Source organism: Myxocyprinus asiaticus, chromosome 28, assembly GCF_019703515.2.
Source record: "Myxocyprinus asiaticus isolate MX2 ecotype Aquarium Trade chromosome 28, UBuf_Myxa_2, whole genome shotgun sequence".
Lineage (NCBI taxonomy): Eukaryota > Metazoa > Chordata > Actinopteri > Cypriniformes > Catostomidae > Myxocyprinus > Myxocyprinus asiaticus.
This window is the reverse complement of record NC_059371.1, coordinates 34,276,578-34,301,813: the sequence shown is the minus strand read 5'-3', so window position 1 is coordinate 34,301,813 and position 25,236 is coordinate 34,276,578. Positions and strand designations below refer to the sequence as shown.

The following is a 25,236-nucleotide window of genomic DNA, read 5'->3' as shown; positions in this document are numbered from 1 at the left end:
ACATGCAATGCAGCTGTGTGAGTCTCTCTCTCTCTCAAACTGTCGTCTCCGGCTGCCCCTTATCTCGCTCTTCCGAGTAGGGTTGCACCAGCTGTGCGTAAGGTCTTACGTAAGTTGGGACGTAAAGTTCACACTAAGGGCTTAGTAACTACTAGTTAATTTGTTACTAAGTCAGTGCTTAATTTGGTTGCACCACCTGTTCTTAAGGCAAGACTTAACTAGTAGGTCGTAAGCTCTCCGTAAAGTAATGTGTAGTCGCATAATATGACGTTTACATGTATTATCCAATAAACAGCCTTCAAATTTGTACACAGGAGTGTTAAAAAGCCGTGAACTTCAATTTGATCTTGTTACAGTTGATATTCAAACCTTGTTTGCTCACGTAACTGTCAGCTGTCATAAATTATATCCCCATTAAAATATGATACGTAATAAAAGTACATTTGATAAATAGTATATTTAACCTGTGTAAATAACAATATATAGGAACTGTATCTAAAATAAATAAGAGGTGATCAATAAATAATATTACAACAGACTGGAAAAATAGAAATTTATTCATTTTAATATCCCATATATATTTTGATTGTGGTGAAACTTGACACCAGGCGATGCACCCGTCGCACACACATTTTGACAGTGCGCACATTGGGCCTTTATTCATAACCTACTGGCAGAACTAATTTGTATATAAATCGTTAGTAAAACGATTCTTATGTAAATGGTCCTAGTCAGTTCAATGGGACAATTTACAAAGGAGTGCAATTACAAACAAACTTGTTCTGCTTATGTTTCATGAATAGGCTCAATAAACATACTTGAAGACTATTTTTCCCACAGATAAGCGAACTGGAACTAATTTTGGCGCTAACATCCGCCGGACAGCATTCGACTATGCACGTGCCCGCAGTTTGCGCGTCCACGCGGAGCTGAGTAGAGTAGAGTGAAAGTGGTGGACAGCTCGTCAGAAGAGTTCTCAAAACAGATTTATAATCCACATAATTGCGACTGAAGCCATGGCAACCGACTCATGGGCTTTTGCGGTGGACGAACAAGAGGCTTCAACCAAGTTTGTGAGTAAAAAATGTGTTTCCCAGAATGACCAGTGTGTTTATTGATATGTTTATGGCTTAGCATGCTAGCTGCAGTGAGTCAGGGGCTGTTTGTCTAACCCTCATGTTGTGTTCCGGTCATTTTGACCCGAAGAGGATTTTCTTTTGTCTGAAAAAGCTAGCTGATGTGATCCTATTGGACTAAAACTGACTGACTTAGCTCACACAGGGTATCACAACTCTTCTTACACCCCCACCCCCAAAGTGGTAAATTAAAAATAATTGGGTTGGGGTTGGGTCACCTTGTTACACTTTTGGTGTTGCCGGCCTATAAAAATTGCTTATAAATCACTCATTATGATCTATTATCATCAATTACTGGATTAGATCTTTTTGCCAACTTGTTTTCTTTTAATTAGCACACGTTTTGTATTTCTTTTTGGAGCTTATTGATCGTAGGCCTCATTGACCTGAGCTTATGCACTTCTGTTTTTGAGTGAAAAAAGCATTATTTGTGTATAATTTTGACAATATTTAATAAATTATGAAAACAATGTGTGCTATTTATCTCATTTGTGTGCTTTAATGTTTAACCTGGAAGTTTGTTTTGAAATGCTCTTGTGGTGTTCCTGGTCAAAAATGACCGGCCAATGAAAATGAATGGGGGAGATCAAAACTAAGAGAAAATTGAGTGTTCAGGAGCATGTTCAGCTTGTTCATGTTAACATATGTACATGTGATTGCAAACATAAAGGCCTCGGACCACACACACACACACACGTGCACTAACACGCATGCTCACGTTCACGCACAAACTCTTAGAGTATTACATGCTTTCTTACATGTTCATGTTCACATACACTGGTGGCCAATTCACCAAAGTGGCATTCAACTGATCACAATGTATAGTCAGGACATTAATAATGTGAAAATTACTATTACAATTTGAAAAAAAAATGTTCAGAACTTTTTTATCCCCTTTTCTCCCCAAAATGGAATGCCCAATTCCCACTACTTAGTACTAGTAGGTCCTTGTGGTGGCGCGGTTACTCAATCCAGGTGGCGGAGGACAAGTCTCAGTTGCCTCCGCTTCTGAGACCGTCAGTCCGCGCATCTTATCACGTGGCTCGTTGTGCATGACACCGCGGAGACTCATGCTACTCTCCACGTTCTACACACAACTTACCACACGCCCCATTGAGAGCGAGCACCACTAATCGCAACCACAAGGAGACTACCCCATGTGACTCTACCCTCCCTAGCAACCAGGTCAATTTGGTTGCTTGGGAGACCTGGCTGAAGTCACTCAGCACACCCTGGATTCGAACTCACGACTCAAGGGGTGGTAGTCAGCGTCAGTATCCGCTGAGCTACCCAGCCCCACCCCCGTTCAGAACTTCTTAAACTACTTCAAAGAGTTCTCATCAAAAAAATCCTCCACGTGCAGCAATGACAGCTTTGCTGTCAGTTTGTCCAGATACTCAGGTGACATTTCACCCCACGTTTCCTGTAGCACTTTCCATAGATGTGGCTGTCTTGTCGGGCACTTCTCACGCACCTTACAGTCTAGCTGATCTCACAAAAGCTCAATGGGGTTAAGATCCATAACACTCTTTTCCAATTATCTGTTGTCCAATATCTGTGTTTCTTTGCCCACTCTAACCTTTTCTCTGTGTTTTCTGTTTTAAAAGTGGCTTTTTCTTTGCAATTCTTCCCATAAGTCCTGCACCACTGAGTTTTCTCTTTTATTGTTGTACATGAAACTGGTGTTGAGCAGGTAGAATTCAATGAAGCTGTCAGCTGAGGACATGTGAGGCATCTATTTCTCAAACTAGAGACTCTGATGTACTTATCCTCTTGTTTAGTTGTACATCTGGGCCTTCCACATCTCTTTCTGTCCTTGTTAGAGCCAGTTGTTCTTTGTCTTGTAAGACTGTAGTGTACACCTTTGTATGAAATCTTCAGTTTTTTGGCAATTTCAAGCATTGTATAGCCTTCATTCCTCAAAACAATGATTGACTGATGAGTTTCTAGAGAAAGCTGTTTCTTTTTTGCCATTTTTGACCTAATATTGACCTTAAGACATGCCAGTCTATTGCATACTGTGGTAACTCCAAAACAAACACAAAGACAATGTTAAGCTTCATTTAATGAACCAAATAGCTTTCAACTGTGTTTGATATAATGGCAAGTGATTTTCTAGTACCAAATGAGCAATTTAGCATGATTACTCAAGGATAAGGTGTTGGCGTGATGGCTGCTGGAAATGGGCCTCTCTAAATTTGATCAAAAAATACTTTTTTCAAATAGTGATGCTGTTTTTTTACATCAGTAATGTCCTGACTATACTTTGTGATCAGTTGAATGACACTTTGGTGAATTAAAGTACCAATTTCCTTCCGAAACAGCAAAATCTTTACATTATTCCAAACGTTTGGCCGCCAGCGTATGTGTGCTTGCAAACACAAAGGCCTCGGATCTGTGCACATATGGCCACGTGCATGCACGCACACACATGCTCACATACACGCACAAACTCGTGTATTACATGCTTGCTTACATGTTCGTGTTCACATATGTGCATGTGTGCTTGCAAACATAAAGGCCTCGGATCTGTGCACGTGTTCATAAACACACACATGCTCATGTACACACATACTCTGAGTATTACATGCTTTTTCATTGAGATGAACTTTTTTCTACCATGAACTGCATCCAACATCCATTCATCCATCCAACATTACCACACACACCCACACCAGAACGGTCTTTGCCCCACAGTGACCCCTCTCCAATAGTATTGTGGTGTTCTCAGTCAAAGATGACCGGCCATTGAAAGTGAATGGGGAAGATAACAAAAAAAACAGGAATTTTATTTTGAAATGCTTTTATTTTCTGAAAAGGAGCACAAAGTAACACTTGTGGTGTTCCCTGTCAAATCTGACCATTGTGACAAAGAAAACTGGCCTAAGCCTGTTTACACATTAACATAGTCATATAAAGAACATTTCATGGAACAAAAATACCAACACTGTTCATATTTCTGTTATATTTTCTAATCAACAACAAACCAAATCAACGAACACTGGTGGTTTTGTGTCCTCATGCACATGACTGACAATAGCTTTTTGCATGTGCCTTGCAAATGTGTGCTCTGCATTTGAAACACAATGCTTGATGAAAGAGATTCTATTGGAGAGGGATCACTGTGGGGCAAAGGCAGTTCTGGTGTGTGTGTGGTAATGTTGGATGGATGTTGGATGCAGTTCAGGTTAGGATAAAGTTCATCTCTGTGAAAAAGAAAGCATGTAATAAGAGTTTGTGTGTACATGAGCATGTGTGTTTGTGTGCAAGCATGTGTGTGTGTGTATGTGCATGCGCACAGGTCTGAGGCCTTTGTTTGCAAGAACATGTGAACCTGAACATGCTCCTGAACACACAATTTTTCTTTTATTCTTGATCTCACCTATTCATTTTCAATGGCCGGTCATTTTTGACCGGGAACACCACAAGTGCGACTTTGTGCCATTTTGTACAAAATAAAAGTACTTCAAAACAAATATTAAAGCACACTAGTGTGATAAATAGTACAGAATGTTTTTATATTTTATTTAATATTACCAAAATTGTCCACAATGCTTTTTTTCACTCAAAAATGGAGGTGCATAAGTTCAGGTCAATGAGGCCTACGATCAATAAGTTCCAAAAAGAAATACAAAACATGTGCTAATTGAAAGAAAACAAATTGGCATAACGAGAGATTTATAAGCAATTTTTAATAGGCTGGCCATTTTTGAGCAGGAACACCAGATTAGGTAAAAAATTTCAACACAGCACAAGGGCTAAACCTAGTGGGCTTCCTAGCCAGATAATATTTGGGCATCATAGTCCTGTTTGACCATTGTAATCAAACATTCCAGTGCCTAATATGCTGTCTAGTTAGGCAGCTCACTAGATATTGAGACACTGGCAGTATGACACATTAAATTTGGATGAGGTTTAGGGTGTGTTCACACTTGGCAGGTTTGGTTCTATTAAAAAGAACTGTGTTAGTGCGGTTCATTTGAACAAGTGTGAACGCTGCCATCCAAACCTTGGTGCGCACCAAACAAGCGGACCGCTTCCAAATGAACTCTGGTGCGGTTCGACTGATATATGAATGCAGCATGGACCAAAGACGTCTAAACTGACCAATAACGGGAAGTAATTTGCCTTTAATACTGACCTCAAGCATACCTGGTTCTTCTCATCATAGGAGCTATGTTGCACATTACAGTTCGGTACAGGCGTCGGAACTGCCGTCAGCCGTCCTCGCAGCATATCTTCGTTTGTGTGTGCAACGGAGGAATTCCTGGTGCTGTTTTGACTCCTTTACACATTAGCTCTTCGTTTGTTCTCAGCTGGTAAAAATACCACCATATATAAATCCAACGAGCGCATTTAGCCCAGCAGCCAGCATTGTTTTGGATGTTCGGCAAGTTCCATCGCAAAATATACGTCATAAAAGCTGTCCAATCAGGTTGTGACCTTATCCTTATGCCTTTTTGTTTTGTATCTTTAGGTTCGGTGTTAAAAATGCATCATTTTCTTTTTTGGTCTGAACCAAGAGAACCGAACTGCAAGTGTGAACACACCCTTAGTGACAGATTTAGTACAGTTTGGCTGCAAGCTTCTCTGCTAAAGCTCTTTAAACTCTTCAGGCACACTATACAGTTTGTGTATGTGCATATAGCTCCTCAATATAAGCTATAGCTCTGATCCTGTGCAATTATTAAAATGATTCCTTGTGGCATTTGAAGACTAGTGATGCCTCAACCCAAACCAGCTACAGCCAGATCTGCTTTGTTAAATTTAAATGATCATTATGTTTTCCATTATGTAGTGTCGTCTATATCAGCTCTACTGTCAAATTATAGGCACATCATTCTTAAAGGGTAGTTCACCCAAAAATGGAAATTCATCATTTACTCACCTTCATGCCATTCCAGATGTGTATGACTTCCTTTCTTCTGCTGAACACATGAAGATTTTTAGAACAATATCTCCGCTCTGTAGGTCTGTACAATGCCAGTCAACAGGTTCCAAATTTCAAGCTCAAAGAGCACATAAAGGCAGCATAAAAGTAATCCGTAAGACTCCAGTGTTCACCCATTTTTGGGTGAACTATCCCTTTAATTTATGAATGCAACATTGTTTTTTTATTGTATTGTGTAATCAATGCATTGTATTTAGATTGACTATAACTGCAATTCTGTTGTTTGGAAAAAGATTCGGAACTTACGGATTATGGACGTGGGAGATGCACCTGTACTTTGCTCTAATGGTAATTTTCTTTTAGAAGTTTTACTTTTTATTTTTAGATTACAGTTTTCCATTAAGATGTGCAGAGATTTGTTGCTATATTGTTACTGAACGTAAATGTCTTAAAAGGTTTGTTTGCATTGTTTTTTTGTAATTGTCATTTATTTAATTAGTACTTTTTATCTTCTCTTGGAGGAACAAAACCAGTAGATGATGGTGACAAATCGGATGAAGAGGAGAAAGGTGAAATTTAAATTGTTGTCTGAATATTATTGTGCTTGTTACTTACAAGTGACCTTAAAATCTAAATTTACCCCAATTGCTTACTAGAGCCTGACCGATATGGGATTTGAGACCGATACCGATTACCGATATGGTGGCTGATATATTTAATTTGAGCTGGAATGAAAACAGACCTTTTCTATGTGGATTTTGCACCGATATGGCTATGCAAAGGTACTCAGAAGGCTGCTTTCTTAAACAGATATTTTTATCAAAGAATATTTGACATTATTTTAATTCATTGTCAACAAATTCTAGAAATGAACACTGAAAAAATAAAGAATGAAAAAAAAATACAATAAATAGCTAAATAAACATAAGTACTGTTTCGTATAAGTCAATTGCTGATCATTAAAATAAAGAATAAATAAAAATAAAAAATAGATAAACATCAGTACTGTATGTTTAGTATCAGTCAAATGCTGACCATTAAAATAAAGAATAAATAAAAAATAAAATAAATATCTAAATAAACATCAGTATTACTGTTTAGTATCAGTCAAATGTTTACCATTAAAATAAAGAATAAATAAAAAATAAAATAAATATCTAAATAAACATCAGTATTACTGTTTAGTATCAGTCAAATGTTTACCATTAAAATAAAGAATAAATTAAAATACATTAAATAGCTAAATAAACATCAGGGGCCGGTTGCACCAGCTATACTTACGTTACAACTTAGCCTAGTTGTGGCGTAAATGGGCACAGAGTCAAAATGTATGCACTACTAAATATTTGAGCATTGCACCATTAAATTTATGTAGGACATAATCCTACGTATAAACTAAATATATACGGAAGCCTCCGACCAGGAGCAACTGATGGAATAAAAAAGCAGACTCACTTAATGACATCAATGAGCTCATGTTTTGGTTGACAGGCTTCAGTCCTTTCGACATATGATGTTGGCATTTACACTCATTTACATTTACGAGAGAAGAAATAAAATGTACTTTTAAGCGGCTCTTCAGCATGAAACCGATCTAATGGTGCCGTTTTTAGGATGCGTCGCCCGGTGTCAAGTTTCAACACATTCAAAATATATATATATAGGATATTAAAATGAATAAATGCCTATTTTTCCAGCCTGTTGTATTAGTATTTATCGCCCCTCATTTATTTTAGATACAGTTCCTATATATTATTATTTACACAGGGTGAATATACTATTTATTAAATCTACTTTTATTACGTATCCTATTTTAATGTCTGGAAAACCAGACTTTGAAATATTACATTTTATAAATGCAATGACTGGAATTGTTCGGTTGAAGGGGGTACCAGACTGTGAATCCTGAACAAAACAGTTTGGTGAATACATGTTTACACGCTGACAAGGTATGAAAGTAGCTACATGGTTAGCTAGTTAGCTGTAAGCTCGTTGTCACGGAGAGTAAAAGATGGACTTTATTTACTTTCCAGCATTGTGTCTCACCAACTAGGTAACAGCGAAGCGTGAAATCAACACTCGCCACACACAATCCACCACTGCACCGTTGTCTGCTGAGCTGCAAAAAGATGCTCTGATGTTTACCTTTCAATCTGCTGCATCACTGACTTCACTGACAAACTATAGTTGGCTAACAGCAAACCGATGTGATAAACATGAGTGACATGGTTGTCAGGGACAGGGTTAACGTTATATAAAACGATGGGTTATTTTTTATAGACTTTCCAGTACGTATTTTACAAACTAGTTAGCAATTTAAGGAGAAGAGACCACTCGAATCCACAACATTTAACTCCGCCCTGTCTGCAGAGCCACCGTCAGATAAGAATCATAATATCGACCGACCGATATATCGGTCAGGCACTAGCCGATATTATCGGCCTATTGCAGACAGTCTGAGCACTGATGGAGGGATTGTGCATTACTGGTGTAACTCGGGCAGTTGTGATATTCGGATTTACCGATCCTGTGCAGGTGTTGTTACACGTGGTCTGCCACTGCGAGGACATTCAGCCGTCCTTCCTGTCTCCCTGTAGCGCTGTCTTAGTCACAGTACGGACATTGCAATTTATTGCCCTGGCCACATCTGCAGTCCTCATGCCTCCATGCAGCATGCCTAAGGCATGTTCACACAGATGAGCAGGGACCCTGGGCATCTTTCTTTTGATGTTTTTCAGAGTCAGTAGAAAGGTCTCTTTAGTGTCCTAAGTTTTTATAACTGTGACCTTAATTGCCTACCGTCTGTAAGCTGTTAGTGTTTCAACGACTGTTCCACAGGTGCGTGTTCATTAATTGTTTATGGTTCATTGAACAAGCATGGGAAACCTTGTTTAAACCCTTTACAATAAAGATCTGTAAAGTAATTTGGATTTTTACGAACTTATCTTTAAAATATAGTGTCCTGAAAAAGGGACTTTTGTTTTTTTTTTTTTTTTTTGCTGAGTTTATTAAAACTTCCTAATCTTCCTTTTTAGAGGACAAAGCCACACAGTCCCTCTTAAATAAGCTCATCAGAAGCAATTTAGTCAACAACACAAACCAAGTGGAGGTTCTTCAGAGGGATCCAAACTCCCCTCTGTATTCAGTGAAGACCTTTGAGGAGCTAAGACTGTAAGTATGTTTTAGTTTAGACGTACAGTACTGTGAAAAATGTTGTATAGTGAGAATGTTTTCAAAAATAATGCAATGTATAATTTTTTTTATTGATCAATTAACAATCAATCAATATTTAGTGTGACAACCCTGTGCCTTTAAGCAGCACCAATTCTCTTAGGTACACTTGCAAACAGTTTTTCAAAGTTGTTGGCAGATAGGTTGTCCCAAGCATCTTGCCACAGTTCTAGGTATTTAGATGTTCTCTATTGCTTCTGCCTCTTCATGTAATCCCAGACTGACTCAACGTTGACACACTAAAGTAGAAGATATTAAATAACCATCATCAGACAAATGTTTTTGTGAAACTTCTAATGAGCCTAAGACTTTTGCACAGTGCTGTATGTGAGAAAATACTGTTAGCTGTGTCTATTGTGTTACGGAAGCTCTGAACCGCAAGGTGAAAAAAAATAAAAATAACAGTGAAAAAAATAAATAAATAGTGTCTCCGTTCCTTCCTGAGCCATTCTTAAAAAAAAAATTCTCTCTTCCAAAATGTTTTTCTCTCTCTTCAAAAAAATCATACCCCCACTCACACACACACTCATGATAATAAATGGCGGGGGACGAATAAATAACATTACACAAAACATTCAATGAGGCCTCCCCGGAGAAAAGCTCATGTTTAGACAGACCAACAATATTTGGATATTTATTTGACATTCTTCATCTGGAACTCTTCACTTCTGCGGTAGACAGTGTGTTTCAAATGCATAGACAACTTGTTATATTAAAATATATTATTATAATTAAATTCCACCATGAAAGTCTGCACATGACATCCCCGTTCAGTCGCGAGGATTTAATTTATAAATTATCTTTTCGTTTAGAAATTAGATTACTTACAACAATATTAACATTACCAGATGTACCCCTAACACTTCAAAAGGACAGACATAATAATAATTTCCCCATGTTTCCCTCAATACATACCTTGGCTTCCACCATGTAACACTGAGCAAACGGCATAGATGGTTTAGAAAGACCAACAATTTCAAACAAAAAATAAATCCAGTTGCTGCCTGACAACGAATGCCATATCAAACATATGTAACCTGATTTTGTCTTAAGGCTTGCAAACCCTTAAATAAATAATAAATGTATTATTCAGCTATATAGGAACAGAGAAAGCATTAAAAGCGTAAGATTACATGTTTACTGATAGTGGCACCTGGTGGCCAAGGTTGGTACTGCATGCATTTTTTTGAAGAGAAAAAAAACATTTGAAGAGAGAAAAAAAAAAATTAGGAAGAGAGAAACAAATTTAAGACTTAGGCTCCGGAAAGAACTGAGACACTTTTTCTTTTTTTTCACCTTGCGGTTCAGAGCTTAAGTAATTGTGAAATGAGCATTTAGACCAATATTCTGGGTTCAATACAAGTTAAGCTCAATCCACAGCATTTGTTGAATAATATAGATTACCACAAAAATATATTTAGACTTGCCGCTTTTCTTTATAAAAAAAAAGCAACTTTTTCAAAAGTATACTGCCCTACAAAGGCAAAAGACCTTAACTCGCTAGAGTGTGGAACTGAGAAAAATGACTTTAAAGTTTTTTAGTTGTCCAGCCAAATGTATTATAGGTAGGACACTGAAAATCTGGCAATTAGATGTTTTAGTAATGAAATTTATCTACATAAAAAAATCTTGAGCTCAAACTTTACTTTTGACCCCTATTTTGAAGTTACTGTACTCTGCCTTTTTATTGTCTGCAAAAAGTGAGAATTCATGCCAAGGCAAAAGGCAGTAACTTCCACATTATCAGTATTTTGTTGCTGATCACCATTTACAAAATCATTATAGTAACACCTGTATAAAATCTAGTGATCATGGCATTTATTTTGGATGATTTACATCCAGCCTGTGCTTTGGTTGTATTCTGATGGTATTTTTAATACATTAGACATGACACATACCTCCATAGCGGTAAGAATATCTTCAATTGGTGTGCAGCAAAACTAACAGGTTGACTGCAGATAGGTGACAATTATATGAATAAATACAAGATAAGCGTATTTCTAATGAGTAAACTTAATAATGGAATGCAAAGATATAACAAATCATGTACAAATTTAAAATGCATGGGATTGGAATAAGAGATAATAAATCAGCCACAGGCCTACAAGGTAGTGCCAGAGCTGGTTAATCAAGGGTTAAGTTTGGCTACCATGCTCCAGTGCACAGCTCTCTGACTGGTGAATTGGACTGGCCAATCTCAAAGGCTATAACGTAGAGTAATGTGACTATATTAATTGTTTTTCTGAATCTGACCGTAACTGACATCCAGACAAAAAGTTATACATGTGGTTGGATACCGTTCAATTTATTTATTGCAGTGTTCACTAACGTAAAAGGATACAAGACATAAGTTAGCCTAAGTGCTTTTACATCGAATTGAATGAAAGTAGCCTAGCCTAAAAGATCGACTTGTGGATTGATGTGAACGCCAGCAAGTAGGAATAATGCTCAGAAATCAGAATGCTTGTGGATTAAACATCTGCGATGACGTTCATTGCCATGGATTTTATCGGGTTACTAGAAAAGGTAGGACAGATTTAATTGCGAACTGTTACTACTGATTTTATGTGTGATCATGCTACATGCTACGATGTCATGGCATTCGAGTCCACACTCTTGCAACTAGTGGGCAGCCCCAGACTCACTGACACTGATGTTGACAGCTGGCACTGACAGGCTGGCACTGACTGAATAATCTGCATTATGAAAAAAAAAAAAAAAACTTTGAGAATATTTACGGTTACTTATTGCTGGCAAGTTATCTAGTCTTTGCTTGTTTACAGTGCTTTGTTGTATGGAGCAGTTTGGTAGCCTATTCATTGGATAGCCGAGTAGCCTATTTATGCTATAGGCTGCTAGCTAGCTAAATGAAGTAGCTAAACATCATTGACCTTGATGTCGGTGTTTCAAAGCCATCTCAACCATCATTTTCCCTCGAGAGGCCATCTTTAAACGCTATAGAAAAACACTCAACAATATTTGTTTACTACACTTTTATTCAGGTATCGTGTGTGTCAGATTGCTTCAATGACAGATGTATGACAGTACACAGGCTACACCGTAATTTAAACGTGGTAAACTTTAATGTAAAAACAAAGGCAGAGTACAGTAACTCCATGCCGGCACAGTAACTTCATTTTGACGCATGGCTAAACAAAGGCAGAGTACCCTAACTCAATTTGAGCGTTCCAAAACAAAGTCAAAGAGCGGTAATTGGAGTTACGGAGTTCTGCCTTGGTTTTTCTTGGGCTTTTGGAAGTTACTGTTAAGACAACCCATTATTTTCTTGAAAAAACAATGAAATTGACTCAAGATACTTATCCACATGATAAAGGAGGTCTTGAATGTCTCAAAAATATAAATAACTCATTTTCGACCAAAAACGAAGTTACGGCCTTTTGCCTTTGCACGGCAGTATAGCAACAAGACATAAGCAGTATGCATGTAAACATGATTTTAGTGTGATAAAATCACTTACTAACCTTTTCTGTGTAAAGTTATAGCCAATTTTACAGCTTCGTTGCCATGACGATGTAATTTCAACAAACCCTAAAATGACTGTAAAAATGAACATTTAAATGACTCTACAGCTCAAATACATGGGTTTTAACAGAAGAATTAATGTAAGTGCTGTTATTAAATTATAAGCTTCATGTTTCTGCCTTTTAAACCCTCCAAAAATTGAACCCATTCACTTCCATTTTAAGTGCCTCACTGTAACCCAGATTTTTGCTTTTTTTTTTTTTTTAAAGAAAGGGAGGGACTAGCCGAAATTTATTTGAGTGGTAATCAACATTATGCCACAGATGCTTTCGATTGAACCCAGAATATTTTTTTAATTGACATGTATGCATAGAGAGAGAAAGGAAAATCAGATTTTAAAAAAGTTTAAAGACTATACCCTGTAACTAAAAGCTTTAAAAAGCTCTCATGAAGCACTTTTCACCATGTGGTAATTTTCATTAGTTTTTAATTTTGTAACAGGAAACCTCAGCTGCTCAAAGGCGTGTATGAAATGGGCTTCAACAGACCCTCTAAAATTCAAGAGAATGCACTTCCCATGATGCTCGCCGAACCGTAAGTCCACATTTTTCAAATGTATTCTTGAGAGAATGTATTTAACTTGTAAGAGAAAGAGCACTCCTACGAAATTAGCTGTGGCGGCGATGAATAAAAATGTTTTTAATAGGGCTGTCATTTTAACACCTGCAATTAATTATATATATATTTAAAAAAAAAAAAGAAAAATGCATTAAGGAAATTAACGCGATTAATCATGTTCCCTTACCGTAATAAGGAATATTCCTAATATTGTAGTGATTCAAGCATAATGTACCACCTGTTTTCTCCAGGGGGCAGTAAGCAAAACTCCAGCTGTAAAGGTATCACGCAGCTGTACAGACAACAAACCAAACTCAGGCTTGCTTGATACTAGCGACAGCACAAGATGAGGATGCGTTCTTGTGTTCAAACACAACTGGATGGAGCACAATTTCGAATGCAGGGATCTCGAGACCAAACAAGTTCCAAACTATATTTAACCTGATACAGTGACCTAAAAATGCTGTTTGTACAAAGCATCTGTCTGTGCATGTGTACATTGACGCATCCTTAGAAAAGCCCTTATAATAAATCTATCTCAAGACAGATTGATGAATTCAATTGCAAAATGGATTGCTCTGGACTGTAGGACAATGATAAACTTATGTTCAGTAATATAGAAATAAACAATATGTTGCCTTCTAAAGCCACTTTTTGTATTGTCTTATTAATGCTTTACTCACCTGCCATTTAAATATAAATCATTTAAATATATCTTTATATAATCATATTTTGAATTATTGTCATTTGAGGGGCTTTTTCAGCAAATATTTATATATACGATTAATTGAAGCCAATTCTATTAATTAAAAATGTAATCGGTTGGCAGCTCTAGTTTTTACACACCAGGATCTAATCAGTAAACATGATCAGTGCTGTTATTCAAAGATTTATCTTTACTTAGGGCTATAGATATAAATGCAATCAGAACGAATCTGATTTGTTTGATTCACTAACAAATCAGATGATTTTGACACATAGTTGGGGTATTTGATACGCAATGCCTTTCCATTAAAAGTTTTGCGAAATATCTTCTATTAAAATAGTGTATTGGTGTCAAGTAGGTTTTACTAGAACTCTGGTATGTATAGACCTCTGTATCACTCTCTTCTCTGTACGTGTTTCCCTCCACTCCCAGACCTCAGAATCTGATCGCTCAGTCTCAGTCTGGCACTGGTAAAACGGCCGCCTTCGTATTGGCCATGCTCAGCCATGTGGACCCAGCCCTTAAATGGACACAGGTAAATGTGAAAACTTGTCACAGCAAGTTTAAATAGGACTTAGTCAGTGAGGGATAGTTAAAGGAGTATTTCACCCCAAAATTGGCTCTGGTTGAAACCCAAATGACTTTCATTCTTCTGTGGAACACAAAAAGAGATGTTTAGTAGAATGTCCTTGCTGCTTTTCTCTATTCAACAAAATCAGTGGCCTGTAAATATCCAAAAAGCCACCATAAAAGTAGTCCATGCATACAGCTTCAAGATTGCAGCTTGATTTTATAAATCACTGACTGATTTGATTGTATGGAAAAGAGCAGCATAGACATTCTGCAAAATATCTCCATTTCTGTTCCACGGGACAAAAAGTCACTCATACGGGTTTGGTACAACATGAGGGTGAGAAAATGATGACAGAATTATAATTTTTGGATGAACGGCCCCTTTAATAAATATTGTTCACTAATTCTTTGTTTCTTCCAGTGTTTGTGCATTTCTCCCACTTATGAGCTCGCTCTGCAAACGGGTAAAGTCATTGAGCAGATGGGCAAATTCTACCCAGAGGTCACACTGGCATATGCAGTTCGTGGACACAGAAGTAAGTGGCATAAATTCAGTTTCTCAATCTTACAATGTGCAAATTATACGTAACACCAAATTTAAATGTGTGTAATGGCTGTTTTATTCTCAGTGGAGCGTGGCATTAAAATCAGTGAGCAGATTGTCATCGGGACACCCGGGACCGTTCTAGACTGGTGCATCAAACTGAAACTCATTGACCTGAGGAAGATCAAAGTGTTTGTTTTGGATGAGGCTGATGTCATGATCGCCACGCAGGGCCACCAGGATCAAAGCATCCGCATTCAGAGGTGAGCCATCTCTAATGGATGGTTTGGAACTTTGCTAGCAAGTCTTCAGGATGAATTACAAGATAACACCCCTATCAACAGTGCATTTATATCTAGTATATAGTTCGCAAAAAGGTTTCCAGTATCCAAAGTTAATACGTGATGGAGAGGTTTGCTTCAGAATCAAAGCAAACACTTATATGTTCTACTGAAATGAGGGAATCCTAATTTCTGCTTGGAATGAAAAATTGTGCCGTGTAGATAAAGCATTATTTTAAATACTTAGATATTTATTTTTAAAGTCGTTTCATTGTAATGGACATGACAAGTTTACCATTACTTTAGACATCCTTTTAAATGAAAAAGGAACTTTATTATTTTATGATAATAATTGAGTTTTTGAATCACTTTACATTGAAATGTATTTACATTTGTGTATATTGTGATGGATATTGTTATTGACCAAAAATGTTTAGTTGTATCACGTACCCCATCACCGCTATTTTCATGCACAAAGATTGACTTCAGACAAAATGATCGTTAATGATTTTGTGTCAGTGACGTGACTTGTGTTCAAACTCATTATTTTATAAAATAAAAGCATTAAAAATGTATTTTATAAATACAACTATAATGCACTTCAATGATGAACATGTTTTCAGCATCTGAATTAAAATTAAGTTTAAAGTTTTTGGGGATTAATGTAAAATATTTTAAGTGGTGTAGCCATACTGAGATCATAAAGAAGAAATATTTAAAGAGCTGAAATTCTTGGGGGGGAATATATATATATATATATATATATATATATACAGGTGCATCTCAATAAATTAGAATGTCGTGGAAAAGTTCATTTATTTCAGTAATTCAACTCAAATTGTGAAACTCGTGTATTAAATAAATTCAGTGCACACAGACTGAAGTAGTTTAAGTCTTTGGTTCTTTTAATTGTGATGATTTTGGCTCACATTTAACAAAAACCCACCAATTCACTATCTCAAAAAATTAGAATATGGTGACATGCCAATCAGCTAATCAACTCAAAACACCTGCAAAGGTTTCCTGAGCCTTCAAAATGGTCTCTCAGTTTGGTTCACTAGGCTACACAATCATGGGGAAGACTGCTGATCTGACAGTTGTCCAGAAGACAATCATTGACACCCTTCACAAGGAGGGTAAGCCACAAACATTCATTGCTAAAGAAGCTGGCTGTTCACAGAGTGCTGTATCCAAGCATGTTAACAGAAAGTTGAGTGGAAGGAAAAAGTGTGGAAGAAAAAGATGCACAACCAACCGAGAGAACCGCAGCCTTATGATTGTCAAGCAAAATCGATTCAAGAATTTGGGTGAACTTCACAAGGAATGGACTGAGGCTGGGGTCAAGGCATCAAGACACAGACATGTCAAGGAATTTGGCTACAGTTGTCGTATTCCTCTTGTTAAGCCACTCCTGAACCACAGACAACGTCAGAGGTGTCTTACCTGGGCTAAGGAGAAGAAGAACTGGACTGTTGCCCAGTGGTCCAAAGTCCTCTTTTCAGATGAGAGCAAGTTTTGTATTTCATTTGGAAACCAAGGTCCTAGAGTCTGGAGGAAGGGTGGAGAAGCTCATAGCCCAAGTTGCTTGAAGTCCAGTGTTAAGTTTCCACAGTTTGTGATGATTTGGGGTGCAATGTCATCTGCTGGTGTTGGTCCATTGTGTTTTTTGAAAACCAAAGTCACTGCACTCGTTTACCAAGAAATTTTGGAGCACTTCATGCTGCCTTCTGCTGACCAGCTTTTTAAAGATGCTGATTTCATTTTCCAGCAGGATTTGGCACCTGCCCACACTGCCAAAAGCACCAAAAGTTGGTTAAATGACCATGGTGTTGGTGTGCTTGACTGGCCAGCGAACTCACCAGACCTGAACCCCATAGAGAATCTATGGGGTATTGTCAAGAGGAAAATGAGAAACAAGAGACCAAAAAATGCAGATGAGCTGAAGGCCACTGTCAAAGAAACCTGGGCTTCCATACCACCTCAGCAGTGCCACAAACTGATCACCTCCATGCCACGCCAAATTGAGGCAGTAATTAAAGCAAAAGGAGCCCCTACCAAGTATTGAGTACATATACAGTAAATGAACATACTTTCCAGAAGGCCAACAATTCACTAAAAATGTTTTTTTCATTGGTCTTATGATGTATTCTAATTTTTTGAGATAGTGAATTGGTGGGTTTTTGTTAAATGTGAGCCAAAATCATCACAATTAAAAGAACCAAAGACTTAAACTACTTCAGTCTGTGTGCATTGAATTTATTTAATACACGAGTTTCACAATTTGAGTTGAATTACTGAAATAAATGAACTTTTCCACGACATTCTAATTTATTGAGATGCACCTGTATGTATATATATATATATATACATACACACACACATACTGTATTGCAAATTTGCTTGAACATATTAAAAAAAAAAGTAAATGACACTAACATGAATGCAAAGATTACATTTCTAAGAACTTGGCACATGCATCTTAAACTCGATTTGTTGTTTTCTTTTTTTTTTTAGCAGTTAAAGGTGATTTCGCTTGAAATCAACTAAGTGAGAATTAAGAATGCTGTCCATTATCTGTCACAGAATGCTGCCCAAAGGCTGCCAGATGTTACTTTTCTCTGCTACATTTGAGGACTCCGTGTGGAATTTTGCAGTGCGGGTCGTGCCGGACCCCAACATCATCAAGCTCAAACGAGAAGAGGAGACCCTGGACACTATCAAGCAGTACTATGTGCTCTGCAATAGCAAGGAGGACAAATACAATGCACTCTGTAACATTTATGGAGCTATCACTATAGCACAAGCTATGATCTTCTGTCATGTGAGTCCATCTGCCTTTTTTGATAGTTGATGATTCTTGGTTTATTGGAGTCATCCATTCAATCATCTCATTGCGCGTTCGTCTTGCAGACTCGTAAAACAGCCAACTGGCTCGCAGGGCAGATGTCTAAAGAAGGCCACCAGGTGGCGCTTCTCAGTGGTGAAATGGTAGTAGAGCAAAGAGCTGCAATTATTGAACGATTCAGAGATGGCAAAGAGAAGGTTCTTATCACTACTAATGTCTGTGCAAGAGGTAAGTGTACCTTATTTTTTTATTTTATTTTTTATTTGCAGTTATGAAGATGCAAAGTTTTTTTTTTTTTTTAGCTTTGACAACAAATAATAGAGTTGATATTTTAGCCTAAGATGAAGTATTTGTGTTCTTCAGAGGTAATATTTAACTTATCTATGTGTAAATTCAGCCATTCTCAATAATCGCACGGCCATGCGCAGGTATTGATGTCGAACAAGTGTCTGTGGTGATCAACTTTGACCTACCTCTGGACAAAGACCACAATCCAGACAATGAAACGTACCTCCATAGGATCGGGAGAACAGGACGATTTGGCAAGAGAGGGCTTGCCATCAACATGGTGGACAGCCAGCGCAGCATGGAGATTCTCAAGACAATTGAAAGGCATTTTAGTAAGTTCCACCATTATTACTTGTATATTTTTAAAGAGATGGCTCACCCAAAAATGAAAATTGTCATTTGTTCACCCTCGCGTCATTCCAAACCTGTATGACTTTCTTTTCTCTTTGCAACACAAAGGGAATATGAATGGTGACTGGGGCTGTTGAGCTTCAAAAATGACCCATTAAAAAAAAGTCCATTTGATTTGCACAATATATTCCAAGTCTTCTGAAGCCTTTCTCTGAGGAGCAAAGTTGTTATTCACTGAAAATCACAATTATAATTCACCCTCACATTTGTCATTTAATTAATTGTATGCGCGAATGAGATTTGAGAGCTACAGTGGTGGGGAATCCCCATTCAGTTTTATTTTATGGAGAATAAAAAGCAGCCTTGAGATAATACATCAATTTTATATTATATATAATGGTGATGACAGAATTTTTAATTTGAGGAAACTAAGTCTTGTTGATCAGTTCAATTTAATGATTTGGTGTTTTTCTCCTACAGATAAGAAAATTCTGAGGCTGGATACAGATGATCTTGACGAAATCGAAAAGATTGCCAACTGAAAGACCTTAAATGCACTCCACATTGCATAATCAAAATCAGTTCTGCTGTTACCTCGTTCGAGTTGATGCTTCATTAACCAACATTGGTTCTTCACTTTGTATGTGAAAGCTAGAGTTGCAATGACAATTGTTTACATGAATTACAGACATACAGAGAACAGTTAACGCTTTAATCTTTATGCCAAAAGTTTTGATTCCAAGCCAGGGGCGTTTCTAGGACTTGAGGTGTTTCGGGGCTTAGCGGGGGTGGGGGGGTGTAGCAATATTATTGCGTAGCCTACATTTAAAATTACATTCGGGGCTGAAGCCCCGGAAAAATGACCTGGCGATGCCGATGTTCCAAGCTAATAGTTGTTACAGGAGGAATCAGTTTGGGTTTGAAAGAGTGTCTCTATATTTTCATTTGAAGTGAATGACTGTTACAGCACTAATTCCTATATTTAGTCTTGTTTCCTAATTTTATGTAGATTATTGTCTGTTAGCTACTGGACTAATTAAGCATATTTTGCATTGTGTTGCACTGTTAAATAATTAGACTACCTTTTGATCTTAAATGTGAAAAGAATTATAACTGAATTAAATATGTAAGCTATTAGAGTATACATTATATAAAGAATCAGACTTGAACTTCAGTGTGCATACAAAGTTAAAAGGCACACCTAAAACACTAACATTGCTCAGGCGCACTTTAAAATGAAAGAGATTTTGAAATGAGAATTATTGTGAAAGCACAATAGAGTATTATATTGATGTTTAACAACAACAACAACAAAAATGTATTGTACTTGAACTGCATTCAAAGCTTTAGGTTTTTTTTATTTGTTTTTTTTTTTTCACGATATTATGCAAGTTTCCTTGTTTTGAAGTTTAAAGAGGAAACCATTAAAGGAGACCAAATTAGATTTTTTTTTTTTTTTTTTTTTTTTTAACACTGGCTAACATATTCATGTTTTCAAAATGCAGCACTTTTACCCAGTGCAGTTAGGTACTGAAAGATAATATAGCTATATTGTTAGAAAATTAATGCACGGCTGCTGTTTGCAAAAAGCAAAATAACTATACATTTGTTACATTTTTGCTGCTCAATTAATGCACTTTGGTTGACTGAAACAGTTTGCATTTGTGAATGCTGTGAGTGAAGTTTATTAAGAATTGAAGAGCTTTAAAAGTGTTTTTTTTTTTCTTTTTTTTTTTCCTGTAGCATTTCATTTTCTTTTCTTGCACATTTGCTGCATTTGTTTTATAGTTGTTTCTTATAATAATAAATAACCAACTGGCTCGTTTTTGTGTGGTGTATCCATAATGTTCACTTTTATTCAACACCTGTGTAACAGTATAAGGACGGGTAAGGAAGAGGCGGGAACTGGCTGAACAATCAAAGTTTTGATGCAAAACTCAACATTAACCATAACACAAACAGACACACAACACGGACACTTGAGTCTCTCTCGAGCTTCTCCAGCTGATTCAGTGCTGGCTGTGCTCAATCACTGCCCGGCCACACCCTCCTCCTCGTCACAGCCTGTAATATACTTTACTCTACATGTTTCAAGTTTGAGATTCATATCTCATTTTCCTTCACCGTGCAAAAAAATTCTTTGTGAGGTTATAGGCATTTAACATACATTTGACCTGCAATCTGTGAGGTTAAATTTTAAGAAAACCTGTTTAACTTCAAAATCAAATTTAACAAAATGCTCCAGGTATAATACAAGTTCAGTTGACTGCATTTGTGGCATAATGTTATTTCCCACCATTACCACCTTGTCTATTTATAAAGCAAAAATCATGTAACATTAAAGCACACACAATGGAAGTGAATGGGGCCAGTACATAAATGCTGAAATACACTGTTTCAAAAATATTATATGTGTTAAGATTTTAGTGTGATAAAATCAGGGATTTCGCTGCATTACAGTATTTACCAGATTACAGGGTTTACTGGCGATATGTCTTCATGACAACCAAGTTGTAATATTGGATATAACTTGATTAGTAAGCGATGTTATCACACTAAAATTATGTTAACATGTATAATGTTTACATCTTGTAGCTATATTTTCGATATGTGTATTTCAAAGATTATGGACTGGCCCCATTCCCTTCTATTGTAAATGCCTTCCTGTAACAGCGAATTTCTTATAATTTGGGGGTGAAATATCTCCTGGACATGATGGGTTTCATGATATTCACCTTTGAAGCCATAGCCATTGTAAAAGTAATCTGATAAAATGCCGTTTCATGGAGCTACATTACGTAAATAATACACAATCAGACTTAAAAGTATTTTATTTTACAATGTTATCCTCTAACTACAGAGGATTATGAACATTACCGTCACAAAATCCTGTTGCTGTTTGCTCTTCAGTTATGTATTTATTTTACAAGTGACAAAAGTAACATTCACCTCTTTTACCTAAGTAGGGGTGCATCAAAATGTATTCATGGTTAACAACATTAGTTATAAAAATTCAAAAATTATTCAAATAACATTTGATTTGAAATGTTAATTGGACTGTAAATCATATTTATAAATCTACAAAATAAGCACTTTCATCCAGTTATTAGGTTTCAAGTTAAATCCATGTCGCCATCTTTAGAAATGCATAAAACTGATTTGTTCAAGACGCCACACTGTGCAAAGGACATTGTCAAGTTTGCAAAAGTCCTGCGTGGGACGTCCATAGTATCAATCAGACAACTGTCAAACTTCTCTCCAAATTCAGCCTCTGCGGCTCATAGCACGGCCTGGAGCTTGTCTGTTGAGTGGAAATGGCACTTGAATGTTTGAACACATGGAGTTCTGTTAGCAAGCAGCAGGCCTGGTTCATCTCGAGGGGTTTGACCTGTGTCACTTCCTGTCCCCTTGGACGTCACTTCTGATTGGTTTGGTGGCTTCGAGGTATTCAAACTATTCCTCATACCTGTATTGCCCTTGGTCTTTGTGAGAACATGTGAACTGTTTTGCTCACATTGGTGCCAGCATATCCTCCAACTGCTGCCATCTCCAGACTGCTGTTTTTTTCTCAATGGAAGGGAGAACCCTGTATTTGTTGAGTGAGACGTGCTCTTCCGGGGGTTTGTCACATATGTCAGCTGATCTCTCTGTGCTCGGCTGACGGCTGCGTCTCAGAATGGCTCTGGATCGGACGCATTGGTTGCATTTGTCATTTGCCTTGGCTGGTAGTTGGGGTGAAAGTGACGAGTGCTGCACAGGTGCATCCAAACTCTGAGTAGGTGCCACCATGGGTCTACTGCGTTCCTTAGAAGACTTCGGCCTGGTTACATGCATCATTTCTCCAGAAGTCAAATCTATCCCATAGTTGAATAGAATTAAACAAGATAGATAGATAGATAGAGTTGAAGTCAGAAGTTTACATACACTTAGGTTGAAGTCATTAAAACTAATTTTTTAACCACTCCACAGATTTCATATTAGCAAACTATAGTTTTGGCAAGTCATTTAGGACATCTACTTTGTGCATGACACGAGTCATTTGTCCAACAATTGTTTACAGACAGATTGTTTCACTTTTAATTGACTATATCACAATTCCAGTGGGTCAGAAGTTTACATACACTACCTTCAAACTGCCTCTTTGCTTGACATCATGGGAAATTCAAAAGAAATCAGCCAAGACCTCAGAAAACAATTGTGGACCTTCACAAGTCTGGTTCATCCTTCGGAGCAATTTCCAAATGCCTGAAAGTACCACGTTCATCTGTACAAACAATAGTATGCAAGTATAAACACCATGGGACAACGCAGCCATCACACCGCTCAGGAAGGAGACGCATTCTGTCTCCTAGAGATTAACATAGTTTGGTGTGAAAAGTGCAAATCAGTCCCAGAACAAAGGCAAAGGACCTTGTGAAGATGCTGTAGGAAACAGGTAGACAAGTATCAACTTCCACAGTAAAATGAGTCCTATATCGACATAACCTGAAAGGCCGCTCAGCAAGAAGAAGCCACTGCTCCAAAACCACCATAAAAAAAGTCAGACTACAGTTTGCAAGTGCACATAAGATCTTACTTTTTGGAGAAATGTCCTCTGGTCTGATGAAACAAAATTTTAATTTTTGGCCATAATGACCATCCTTATGTTTGGAAGAAAAAGGGTGAGGCTTGCAAGCCGAAGAACACCATCCCAACCGTGAAGCATGGGGGTGGCAGCATCATGTTGTGGGGGTGCTTTGCTGCAGGAGGGACTGGTGCACTTCACAAAATAGATGGCATCATGAGGAAGGAAAATTATGTGGATATATTGAAGCAACATCTCAAGACATCAGCCAGGAAGTTAAAGCTCATCACAAATGGGTCTTCCAAATGGACAATGACCCCAAGCATACCTCCAAAGTTGTGGCAAAATGGCTTAAGGACAACAAAGTCAAGGTATTGGAGTGACCATCACAAAGCCCTGACCTCAATCTGATAGAAAATTTGTGGGCAGAACTGAAAAAGCTTGTGCGAGAAAGGAGGCCTACAAACTTGACTCCGTTACACCAGTTCTGTCTGGAGGAATGGGCCAAAATTCCAGCAACTTATTGTGAGAAGCTTGTGGAAGGCTACCCAAAACATTTGACCCAAGTTAAACAATTTAAAGGCAATGCTACCAAATACTAACAAAGTGTATGTAAACTTCTGACTTCAACTGTAGATAGATAGATAGATACTATAACACTGAATGACATTTACTTTAAAATGTTCCCTTTTTATGTTATAAGTATGCAATATTTCTTAATTGATCGCAACAAAGTAAAATATTAGAGGCGTCGAAAATGTATTAGGTTATTTTGCTCGTTTCATTCGTTGCTGGAGAAATACAGTGAGGCATTTTCACTGCCGTCTCCAGTGTTGCCAACTCAGTGTCGTCTCCATAGCAACGCTTCCGATGAGCGCGAACGAGCGTTGTAAAGTTTCAGAGCCCTTCTAGTAAATACTAGCAAGCATAAAATAGCGTAACGCGGAGGTCCCATAGACATTCTGTGGCGGTACACTGGCGAGGAGACAAGAGGCCGTTTTATTACGAGTTAATTGCGATTAAATGTATATTTTACAAGAGCGACACGGACAGTATTGCGACAGCTAGGAATCAGTTTACGGCTCTCCGCATTTGTTTGTAGGTTACACAAGCGATTCTATTAACTACAGGTTACACTAATGAATACTTTATTTTTGTGGTTTATCTCATTATTTTACTTTATTATTATGGTTTACACTTAAAAATGTATTTGTTAACATCAGTTAACTATATTAGTTTATAAGGGTAATAAACAGTGCTTCTGCAGCACTTATTAATCTTGGTTTTTGTTAATTTCAACATATATTAATACATTTTTTTAACTAAATTTTGTGTACGTTAACAATAGTTAATGCATTATGATCTTACATGAACTAACAAGTGCATTTTCATTCATTAACATTAACCAAGATTAATAAATGATGAAAAAATACAATATTGATTACCTAATGTATGTAATAATGTTAACAAATAGAACTTTATTGTGAAGTGTTACTATTATTATTATTAATAATAATAATTATTATTATTTATTCATTCATATATTTTCAGTTTTATGATAGTCAGAGGTAATGATATTTTTTGATTTTTAATGATTATCTCATAACTGATATGACTTGAGACTTTTTGAGATATTTATACATCTTGATGTCCTAGTTTCACAATTTGGTTTATTCTAAAATAGTCAGCCATCATGAATCTTATTATTTGGTGACATTTAAAAGT

At 37.1% G+C, this 25,236-nt stretch overlaps 1 protein-coding gene and 1 pseudogene across 4 annotated transcripts; one reads left to right on the top strand and one right to left on the bottom strand.

Annotated features, from left to right (window-relative positions):
• The first annotated feature begins 911 nt into the window (after window positions 1–911).
• Window positions 912–20,763, top strand: LOC127418792 (ATP-dependent RNA helicase DDX19B-like). Of its 4 annotated transcripts, XM_051659620.1 has the most exons (13): window positions 944–1,073; window positions 6,041–6,107; window positions 6,321–6,375; window positions 6,549–6,596; window positions 9,063–9,198; window positions 13,243–13,335; window positions 14,498–14,600; window positions 15,060–15,174; window positions 15,268–15,445; window positions 18,047–18,284; window positions 18,374–18,536; window positions 18,737–18,928; window positions 19,428–20,763. In XM_051659620.1, exons 3-13 carry the CDS (start codon window positions 6,339–6,341, stop codon window positions 19,487–19,489), a joined length of 1,365 nt encoding a protein of 454 aa, XP_051515580.1. In that variant the 5' UTR covers window positions 944–1,073; window positions 6,041–6,107; window positions 6,321–6,338; the 3' UTR covers window positions 19,490–20,763. The 4 variants fall into 4 exon arrangements, with proteins under 4 accessions (XP_051515579.1, XP_051515578.1, XP_051515581.1 ...); XM_051659619.1 differs by lacking the exon at window positions 6,041–6,107 and having other exon boundaries at window positions 912–1,073; XM_051659618.1 differs by lacking the exon at window positions 6,041–6,107 and having other exon boundaries at window positions 912–1,073; window positions 6,285–6,375.
• A 1,297-nt stretch (window positions 20,764–22,060) lies between these two features.
• LOC127418525 (UBX domain-containing protein 10-like) lies at window positions 22,061–23,118 on the bottom strand (annotated as a pseudogene).
• Between the last annotated feature and the right edge of the window lie 2,118 nt (window positions 23,119–25,236).